Below are 11,417 nucleotides of genomic sequence, written 5' to 3' on the forward strand. Positions count from 1 at the left end.
TGTGTGTGTGTGTGTGTGTGTGTTCCCGGCTCCTCACCTGATTCTCCATTCGGTGAACGAGCTCTTGCTGGACCTTCCACTGAGCTACGCTTCGGCTTCGTTCTCCTCCGTGTTCCGAGCGGCGCCTTGAAACCAGACGAGGCAGAGGTCCGACGTGTTTATGTGCAATACTTCAGGAGACCAGAAGAGGGGGTGACCCTCTTTATTTACAGCGCTGACTTCCGCTCTTCTGCTCATAATGGCTGGTGCTCCGTTCGCATTAAGATGTTTTACTGTTTCAGCCGGCCACACCCCCTGGCCACTGATTGGCCCGTCGGTGCAGGCAGGTCAGACATAAGAAAAAGAAAATGCAGAACGTCCAGAGCAGAGTCGTCCGTCACCAAGCTGCTCTCCCGTTGGCTGAGAGGAGGCGTTCCATGACGTCTACTTACTTTAGGGGACGAGGAACATCTTCCGACACCACGTCGCAGCCGGGCCAGCGACAGAGACCGCTCACCAACAGACCGATTCCTTCAGCGGCGCTGCAAAAACCAAACGCAGACCCCCAAAATAGAGCTGGCGTGGCGTTACTTCAGAGCCCTTCAAACGGCTTCCCCGTCGATGGACGGAAATAGATTTAACTTCTTATGAACACACGCCCTCTCTATGCTTTTGCTTTTAACATTTTTAATTTGGGAATGTGCCTTTTGAGAGAGAAGATAGAGGAAAGCAAGTCACCCCTCATGGTGTCGCAGCGCACTGGAGCCCCGCCTTGAACTGGAGCCCCGCCTTGGACTGGAGCTCCGCCTTGGACTCGAGCCCCGCCTGGGACTGGAGCTCCGCCTTGGACTGGAGCCCCGCCTGGGACTGGAGCTCCGCCTTGGACTGGAGCTCCGCCTTGGACTGGAGCCCCGCCTTGGACTGGAGCCCCGCCTGGGACTGGAGCTCCGCCTTGGACTGGAGCTCCGCCTTGGACTGGAGCCCCGCCTTGGACTGGAGCCCCGCCTGGGACTGGAGCCCCGCCTTGGACTGGAGCCCCGCCTGGGACTGGAGCTCCGCCTTGGACTGGAGCTCCGCCTTGGACTGGAGCCCCGCCTTGGACTGGAGCCCCGCCTGGGACTGGAGCCCCGCCTTGGACTGGAGCCCCGCCTGGGACTGGAGCCCCGCCTGGGACTGGCTTCCCTCAGTGGAACGCGGTAGTGAGGCCTGCATGCTGAAGAGTACGGGGACGGATGTCCTGCATCCAGCTCGTCTTTGCACGCTGAGACAGCTGCTGCATTTTCAGCGGGCACAGGCAGGGGGCGACTTAAATGACCGTTGCAGATACCTCCCCTCCCCCCACAGGCAGATGGAAGTGAGGATGGGCGAGTACCTCGCTGCTGTCTGGATGCGGGTGGAGACACCTGGCACAGGACCGACGGTCTCTGCTGCCTCTGTCGAACACCATTTTATATTTGTACTATTACTTGTGGTTCGTAGTTGAGTTTGAGTTTTTTTTACTGTTTGTTTTACTTCTTACATCGTCGCCTCAAACCAAGTAATTTCCACAGGTAAATGCATGACGTCATTCATACCAGACTTCTCGATGTGGACGGCGACGCCACATCCATGGTCCGAGGAGCACCAGGAGGGCGTGGCTCCTCCAGAGGGCGTGGCTCCTCCTGCTCTTTGATGCATTTGTCCTGCGGCTGATCTTTCTCTTTTCCGTATTTGATACTCTCCCCAGACATCTCTGCTGCGGCGGGACGGACTTTAGGATTTGACTGTAGAAAAGCAAAGTTGAATGGACGATAAGTTTCAGGACCCGACTGGGAAACATTCGGAGGTGCTACACCCGCCAGATGAACGGTTTGCCACACCAAGGGCAATTGCTTGCTAACAGGCATTTGAAAAAACAAAAGGTGAACTAAATGTGAGGGCATTAAGGATTTAGTGGGCAAAGACACGTTTGTAGATTGTTTGTTTCAACTCAGTAAAAGTGGGGGGTGGAAACAAATGTGTTGCTACCATATTTTGATTGATTGTTCACTCATTTTAGGCACGTGCTAATTTGCAATCCCATATTATCTTTACAAAAACTATATCCCATGTCGGCTTCGGTAGTACTCGACTCCTCAGATCGGTGATTTCACCATCATCATCATCATCCTGAATCACGGTGATAGTCGCTTTCTTCTTAGCAGGGGAGTTTAGTGTAGAGGTGGGATGCACCAGGGATCAGCTCTGAGCCCCTTTTTGTTGCCATGGTGATGGACAGACTAACAGATGAGGTGAGACAGGAAGCTCCTCTGAATGTGATGTTTGCAGATGACATTGTGATCTGCAGGTAGAGGAGAATCTAGAGAAGTGGAGGTCTGCTCTAGAAAAGAGAGGGATGAAGGTGAGCAGGAGTAAAACAGAGTACATGTGTGTACATGAGAAGGTCCCAGGGGGGACAGTGAAGCTACAAGGAATAGACGTAAAGAAGGGAGAGGACTTCAGGTACCTCGGGTCAACAGAGCAGAGTGATGGAGAGAATGTGGAAAGGAGGTGAAGAATCGTGTTTGACATGTCCAGACGTTTTGGAGACGAGGTCAGAGAGACCAGACTTTGATGGTTTGGACATGTCCAGAGGAGAGACGGGGACTATATCGGTAGAACGATGCTGAGGACGGAACTGCCAGGGAACAGGACTAGAGGACGACCCAGGAGAAGAGACGTGGACGTAGTGAGGGAGGACATGAGAGGACGATGATTTGCCATGGCGACCCTTCAAGCCGAAAGTACCGTATTTTTACGACCTTATGACGCACCTGCTGATTCGCCGCAGTCTCATTAACAGCTGATTTTTCGGTATTTTAAACGTACAAAGGGCGCGCGGATCAAAAGGCGCGGGCATGATAGGTGCGCAAAATAAAGCAGGAGCAAAACTGAGTTTGGTACTCACATCTTTAATCGTCATCAAACAAGCATACTAGCGCGCGTTTTGAAAAAAATCTAAGACTTTTAGGCGCGTCCTATGAGTGTGAAAATACGGTACAGTAGTAGTAGTAGTAGTAGTAGTAGTAGTAGTGTTTCCAATATGTTTAAAGTGTTCTTATCATTATCTGTAAAGATTTACCCCCAAACAGTACAAAATAAACGGTCCCACCTAAGTTTCTAGCTGCTGCCCTTCAGACATGAGGAATATTAGAATATTAGAATTGTTGAATATAAAGCACCTCTCTGTCGCCACAAACATCAAAGTCTTTGGTGGTTCCGAACACTTCCTGTATCTGCTGACGAAGAAGCGGGGCTGTTCGCAGGTGCACCGAATCGCACACACGCACACACACACACACACACACACACACACACACAACAGTTTACACAGTAAGGTTGCTACAATACAATAGTTTATAAAACTCGGTCTAATTTATTTGAAATATCACCCAAATCGGTCGCTTTTATTTATTTATACAAATTCTATTATTAGCAATTTTATAAAAAAATAAAATCATTTTATGGATTTTTTTTCTGCCTTTTCGTTACCGAAAATTAACGGAACCGAAATGACATTTTAGTGCACCGTTGCCCCGACAACACCATATGTTTTATGCAAATATTCGTTGTTGAGTAGAAAGTGAGAGCGATCTTCTCTTCTCTTCTCTTCTCTTCTCGTCTCTTCTCTTCTCTTCTCTTCTCTTCTCGTCTCTTCTCTTCTCTTCTCTTCTCTTCTCTTCTCTTCTCTTCTCTTCTCTTCTCGTCTCTTCTCTTCTCGTCTTCTCTTCTCGTCTCTTCTCTTCTCTTCTCTTCTCTTCTCTTCTCTTCTCTTCTCTTCTCTTCTCTTCTCTTCTCTTCTCGTCTCTTCTCTTCTCTTCTCTTCTCTTCTCTTCTCTTCTCGTCTCTTCTCTTCTCGCGTCTCTTCTCTTCTCTTCTCTTCTCTCGTTTTGGCTTTGCTTCTTGACATTACGGAAGCCAAAGTCTGAGAGCTCGAGACTCGACACACCGAGGGTGCGCTCGTTGAATCAGCATCTGTCCGGTGGATCCGGTGGATCCGCCTCATTCCGCGTCTCAAATCACGGATCCAAATGGCAGACGTCGAGCGTTAGTGTAGCATAAAGTCTATATTATGACACATAGGCACAAAGTCCTGCTCAAATATTGGCTAAACTTGAATTTACTGAATCTAAATTGTATTTTTGTAAAATAACGCACACAAACGTGCGCACGTTTGTAAATTAGGCTCTGCTATAATTAATACCTGTAACAATGCCGATGGCAGTAGTTTATCATTCAGTCTTGTAAACCTAGAATGAATTTAATTTGGATTCATTAAAACTTGAAACTTTTTGACAACACTTTCAGAGACTTCTTGTTTTCTATCAGCTTCATATTTTATGCCAGAAGGCTCCGTTTAATGTCGTTAAACGTTTAGACGCCGTTTTTGTTGGTCAGCGGCGCAATCAACACCACAACGACATCCGTTTTGAATCGCTCCTGTGGGAACACAGGTGGGAGCGAAACAAATCTGCGATAAAACAAATCTGCAGATCTGGTTTGTTCCAGCGCTAGACCCACGGTGGGCGTTCACGTGGATAACGACAGTCAGACAAAAGTCTGAGTTCAGTCACGGCCTGAAGCGCTGCGGAACTAAATCGAATATCTGTCAAAGATGAAAGGAGCCGCTGCTCTTCATGACGCGTCTTCCTGTAGAACTGAGGGGGCGGGAGGAGCGAGACATCAAAGCAGCGGAGGGTTAATTTAGTTTAGACTTTTCTGCTCTTCCTTCAAGCAGCTGCGAGAAGGCTGCCTGCTCCTTGTCCACCTGAATGCAGCCAGAGGTGCTGTCTCCACCTGCAAGTCCAGACTCGGGTCGGAACCAAGGGTCAGGCTTTCTTAGGTTTCATTTCACATTTCAATTTTCCACAGACACAGAAAACTCTTCATTCATCTCGGAGGGACCTTCTCGTTTATTTGCCATAAACCCATTCATTAGACCTTTTAGGAATCCTAATAACAAGAATAATCTGGGGCTGGTATCTACCTCGGAGCGGATCCGATTGACCCTCCTGATCTGGTGGAGGATTGGCCGGCGCACGGGAGCAAAGAGGTGTCATAACAGCAGGTCGCTCTGCAGTTTCCTGATTTCTGCAAATACTGCAAAAGCTTCCTGAGCTGCTCAGCATGACAGGAATACACACATCGAGCCTGGTATTCCTGCGAGTATTCGCTGCTGCTACTTCCCAGCCTGCATGACTGATATCCTGACCAGGTCAGCGTCTGGATCGGCTCTCTTATATCAGAAGACTCGTCTAAGGATCACGTTTTTGTTACTGATCTATAAACCAACAGTTCCCGAGATCTTCCCCTCCTGAGGGGCGGCGGCAGAGATTCAGACCGGCGTGTCCAGCACGCGAGATATTCTTATTTAGGTTTTATTTTACTTTTAAATAATATCATATATAGTAAAACATGTCAGCGTCGAGGTAGAACTCCTCCTTTTGTGAATTATTTTAATCCCGGCTCGACTTTATTCTTTGTGTTTGACTCACAGACGCAAAAGTCAAATCTGTTTAAATATATTAAACTAAAATATTTCTAGTGGGACCTCACAGTTGTAAAAAAATGCCGGCATTTGTTGTTGTTGAAGTTTTTAATAAGAGTACCAGAGCTGTATTTAGATGAGGTAAAAATGTCCAGGTGAACATTGAAAGGACAAAATCCGTCACTGAAATATAATTATTACTAAACCCATTTAATGGGCTCCTTTTTGATGTGTTTCTTATTAGAGGCCTGAAGTTACGTACTAAAATGCGACTCCATGCGTCACATGTAATATATTATACACAATAATATGTATATACAATATATGATTTGATCTTCATTTACGTTCCTCCAGCCGATGAGGATGATCTTACTTTATATTTATTGTGTTTCTAGATTTTGACCATTTACTGCATCCACTCACTAAATCGTCCGACCCACAGCTGGAAAAAAGAAATAAAAAAAATGTGCGTTCATTTATTCACCCGCAAAAATCATTTTGCGGGTGAATAAATGTAACTTTCACTTTGCGAGGAATTGATATCTCCCAGATAGCTGCTCTTCCTGAACACACTAAACCCTCCAGATTTTCTGGATTACTTCCTCCGTCTCACAATCCGTGTTAGATGATATTAGTTAAAAACGAAACGCCCGTGCAGAACCCCCCGCTTGCCTCTGTCTCGAGGGAGACGGTGTAAAACGAATCAGAGTGTTATTCCACAGGAAATATGGTTTCAGCATCGAGGGAAAGGGGGCGACAGGCAGACCTCAAAGTGCAGAAGAGTGCGAGAATCTGTGGTTTACGTTGGAAAGAAAAGCAAACAAACAAACAAACGCCACAAAAATCTCATGAAACTGAGAATTAAAGCACATTCGATTGGCATTTCTGGAAATTAAAAACATCTCACTTGTAGTTCGCTTTCTTCAAAAGAAACTCACCTTTGAACAATTCAATGGTTTCACCATCATGGAAGAACCGAAGCGCGCTCACTCGCCTGGCCGCGCAGGTCCGAGTGAAAACGCGCTAGTTCGGTATTTATACCGCAGCCGGAGAACGGAAAGTTCAAATCACAGAGAGGCTCCGCCCACTGATTTCCAGATGCTGCCCTGAATACCTGAAAAATACGTTTTGATGGAAAGTATGGCTTTTCTCTTCTTCTTCTCTGCTTGGCATCGACACACATTTGCTTGTCATCTTTTCCTCGCCTTTTACAGATGAGGAAAATATAACAAATTAGAATATTTTCACCAACACATCTGTGGCGTGTTCGCATTCTGCATGTGTGTGTAGCCGCGGCGGCGGCATCGCTTAGCTCTACGCGCGGAGCTGAGCAGCGCTGGCTCTGAAACACAACGAGCTCATCGGTGCAGAAGGTCCAGGGAATCATTTCAGGATTCGGTACCTTTGGAAAATGTCCTGCATTTCAGAATTGAGGCCGAATTGCACTGAATCACGTTTAAACATTCAGGCAGAAAATTCACCTCGGCGGACTTTAGATATTTGATTTAATTTTATTCGGCATTTACTCTTCTAAAACGTAAAACACACACAAACACACACACACACACACTGTGTCGTCACCGTTATGCAGATCAGAAGATTTGTCGTCACTGAAATAATGATAATAATAATGATAACAATAATGATAATAATAATGATAACAATAATGATAATAATAATGATAACAATAATGATAATAATAATGATAATGATAATGATAATAATAATGATAATGATAATGATAACAATAATGATAATGATAATGATAACAATAATGATAATGATAATGATAATGATAATAATAATGATAATGATAATGATAACAATAATGATAATAATAATGATAATAATAATGATAATGATAATGATAATAATAATGATAACAATAATGATAACAATAATGATAATGATAACAATAATGATAATAATAATGATAATGATAATGATAATAATAATGATAACAATAATGATAATAATAATGATAATGATAATGATAATAATAATGATAATAATAATGATAATGATAATGATAATAATAACGATAATGATAATGATAATAATAATGATAATAATAATGATAATGATAATGATAATAATAACGATAATGATAATGATAATGATAATGATAATAATAATGATAATAATAATGCGTTGGTTTTATGGAGCGCTTTTCTGGTTCAATTCAATTCAATCCAGTTTTATTTATATAGCGCCAGATCACAACAGAAAGTCATCTCAAGACAGTAAGACACTTTACAGCAGGCGTGTCAAACTCTGGCCCGCGGGCCAAATTTGGCCCGCAGTGTATTTATATTTGGCCCGAGGGGCAATATAAAATTAATATTAGAGCTGGCCCGCCGGTACAGAACAGCACATTCACCGCTAATACTACAAATCCCATAATGCCATTTATTTTAGTTGACGTTATTTATTTACACTATTGTTTTATATATATTGTGGCAACTTTATTTTTCCTTTGATGTGGCCTTATACATTGTTTACCTATTTATTGTGCATTTTAATGTGCAAAAAACAAATTTTTGCGGCGTGCACGGGTGCGGTGGGGGCCCCAGGGACTCCTCTTGGAGTCCCAAGAGACCCTAGCAACGCCACTGTATATATTAACACGTATTTTGTATAATATAACACATGGAATTACAGCAATAAACAAATCTAAATTCTGTTTGGTTTGTTTTCGTGATAAATTCATATTTGAGCAGTCATGGGACATTACCATGCGTGTCGTGACGTTACTGAACTCGAGTCAGTTAAAAACAATGTTTGCCCCCCCCCTGGCACAAATGTGAAACTCCGCCCAGGATGCAGGTATCTGGCTTGGGCTCATCAGGTTAGATCAGCGTGTTGCAGACTGAGCAGTAACTAACGCTTTCTTTATGCACCTTTTCTTGCTACTCCAACGCTTGAATGGTTGCTTCATTCATTGTTATTTTATTTTCACATTTATTAGCCTGTGGAAAAGTTTATTTTCATATTTACCTCAGAAGGCTGCAAATAATAAAACATACCATTTCCATTTTAAAATTTGGAATTCGATTTTGCATGTCTTCATGATTAAATTACGAAAGCGTTGCTTGTTCCAGACTCAATGTTAAAGCAAAACTTGTTTGGGTCCATTTAAAGGTTCATTTATTCAGCGTTGGCCCGTGGCTTTGATTCATGTGGCTTTGATTCATTTTACATTCTGGCCCCCTGTGGATTTGCGTTTCACACCCCTGCTCTCCGTGTTTCCTGTGGTTCTGAGACCTCTTATGAGGCATTTCGCTCGGGGTGCTGCAGTCTGAGTTCTATTCGTCTGCCTTAAACACGTCACGCCTACGTGAGAGGCTCGCTTCTCGGCCGATCAGGCTCATTTCCACTGTGATGACCATCATGCAGTTCTTTCCCTGCGTTTGTCCTGTGCTGCTCGGGGTTTTAAGACGCGTGTCTTCTGTTCTGTTTTGTTTTTGCTTGCTGCTATAGAGAGCTTTTGTTGAGCGTATTTAATAGCATGTAGCATCCATGTTAATTAGCCTGTAGTGACGCCGTGCTGCGTGTACCCGAGTTGTTCCAGACGAAAGCCACATGGAGGTGTGCTGTCCTTCTCTCCTGCAAATATTAAGTACTCTAACCACTAGGTGAATATTAAGTACTAGCTAACCACTTGGTGACTTGGGGCGATGTATTGTGATCCACCCCTCCCTCGCTGAGACGATGGACGTGAACGTCCTGCTCTGCTGACTCAGCGTGGCGTCGGGCTTCAGCCTCGCTCCAGACAGACGGCCGTCCACCATGAGCCTAGGTTCTGTCCAAGGTTTCTGCCTGTTAAAGGGAAGTGTTTCCTTGCCTCCGTCTCCAGAGTGCTCAAGTTGGGTTCTGTCTTTCCCTGCGACGCCCCTAAAGTGCCTTGAGATCACTTCCTGTTGTGATCTGGAGCTTTAGAAATAAAACTGAATGGAATTGAGCTACATGGATGGAGATCAATCATTAGAACTTAATATTGTAATATGCATGAATGTATTAAAGATAAAAACAATTATAAAGTCTTTCTAGCATCACCCGGGCGTCTGGGTGTCGCGCAATGTTTTGTTTTTCCCGGGGGGGGGGAATAATTGACAGAAAACAGAAACTAATTGAGAAGCACCGATTTAACCTCACGGCTCATCGTGTTTACCTTCAATGGGACTTTAAGAGAACGTAGCACTTGTTAGCATTGTAGCACTTGTTAGCATTGTAGCACTTGTTAGCATTGTTGCTGTCTTTTGTTTCCATTTATTTATATTGAATAAAGCCTCAATTTTATTTGACATTTCTGAGCGAATGATCTTCACACGTCGGAACGATCGTTTTGTGTAAATCTATCGCAGCACGCACGCTTTGAACAGCGCGTTCCTGCTTTGTTTGTTTAAGAGGAAGCATTCGCACCAGCAGAAAGCGGTGGGGAAGCCCAGGTACAGATGTTTGACATTCTGACAGGTGTGAGCACCTCGATCTGTGGTTGCCTCGTTCTGCTGCCAAAGGTCATCTCACCGAACAGAACAGAACGCCGCACGATGGAAACCCGACTCGGGCGTCCTGAGTATTGACTTTATCAGCTAAACGGAGTTTTCAGCATCACCAATGAAATGTTTAGCAGTTTTTCCGATCACTCAAATAAACAATGTGCTCTGTGCGTACTTCTGTTTAGCATATATTCAATGAGATGCGAAGGTTTCATAATAAACACGTGTCGCTATGCTACGTGTTCAAATGTAAGCTTTTTGTCACAATAATAACTTAATGTAGTTTTATTATTATGTTTTTTCTTATCTTCCATATAATGAATGTTTTTCAGCAGCATTGATTTTTTTATAGTCAGGTCTGCATGATGATGATGATGAATATATTTATTAGATAGAATGTCAGAGCAGGACAAGTAGTCAAACAGTAGCATGTATTACAGTACAAGTACAGTCACACAGTAGCATGTATTACAGTACAAGTACAGTCACACAGTAGCATGTATTACAGTACAAGTACAGTCAAACAGTAGCATGTATTACAGTACAAGTACAGAGTATTTCTAAAAAGCCCTTGCGGTCTTGTTTCTGTTGAAAGTCCTTCAACATAAATCATCGACATTTAACAATACCAATAAATACCAATGAGTTGTTTCACCCTGTCTTCTACCCTGAGCCATTTTAGGCTAGCAAAATGTCCAGGAAGAAGGTGGGTCATGGGCCCCAGATTGAGGAGTAGCCGAATCAGTTTGTTTTGGGAGGTTTGGAGCCTGGTTTTCAGGGACATTTTGATGTTGGAATACCAGGAGGTGCTAGCATAGTCAAAGAGGGGCTGAACGAGGGCTCCAGCAAGCGTCCGGAGACAAAAGCAGACATTCTGCCTAAAAATCTTGTTCTCTGATTGACTTTTTTGATCACCTTAGTTGCCATACTATCGCCAGACAGGTATTTGTCAAGAACACAGCCCAAATAGGTAATCTCTCCTTTGCTGGAGATTACTGTATTATCGACTGTGACCTTGAAATCATCAACATTTATCTCACTTAGAGAGTGTTTAGACCCAAAAAGAATCGATTCGGTTTTACCAAGATGTAGTGACAGTTTGTTATCGGTAAGCCAAGTACGGATACTCTCTGACTCTCGTTCATCTCGTTCAGAATAAAGACTTTCGGGGAAAATGCCATTCACATGAAATGAAACTGAACGTTTTCGGTATTGGTCTTCCAATTCGGTAGGTGGCGCTGCAGTGAAATAGTCTAATCGTCGTTGACCTGCGGCCTCCGACGCTGCAGCCTCGGCACGTCGTAAAATAGCTGTTCTGTCTCTTTAAGGTGCGCGGTGACGTCATGACAGGGCTACAAACGCTACGTATTAATGAGCGACCGTCCGCCTCTCCAACAGACTGAAACGTGACTTTCTAGTTCAAAACGAAGACA

At 44.0% G+C, this 11,417-nt stretch overlaps 1 protein-coding gene across 1 annotated transcript in view; it reads right to left on the minus strand.

Annotated features, from left to right (window-relative positions):
• LOC137904762 (forkhead box protein P3-like) overlaps positions 1-1,191 on the minus strand; it is a 5,493-nt gene extending 4,302 nt beyond the window's left edge. Inside the window, exons 1-3 of the mRNA XM_068748969.1 lie at positions 740-1,191; positions 432-521; positions 38-125 (exon numbers count right to left, since the gene is read on the minus strand). Coding sequence (XP_068605070.1) covers positions 38-125; positions 432-521; positions 740-1,191 — 630 coding nt within the window. The remainder of the gene's footprint in view (positions 1-37; positions 126-431; positions 522-739) is intronic.
• Between the last annotated feature and the right edge of the window lie 10,226 nt (positions 1,192-11,417).

The sequence above is a fragment of the Brachionichthys hirsutus genome, chromosome 2 (assembly GCF_040956055.1).
Source record: "Brachionichthys hirsutus isolate HB-005 chromosome 2, CSIRO-AGI_Bhir_v1, whole genome shotgun sequence".
Classification (NCBI taxonomy): Eukaryota; Metazoa; Chordata; class Actinopteri; order Lophiiformes; family Brachionichthyidae; genus Brachionichthys; species Brachionichthys hirsutus.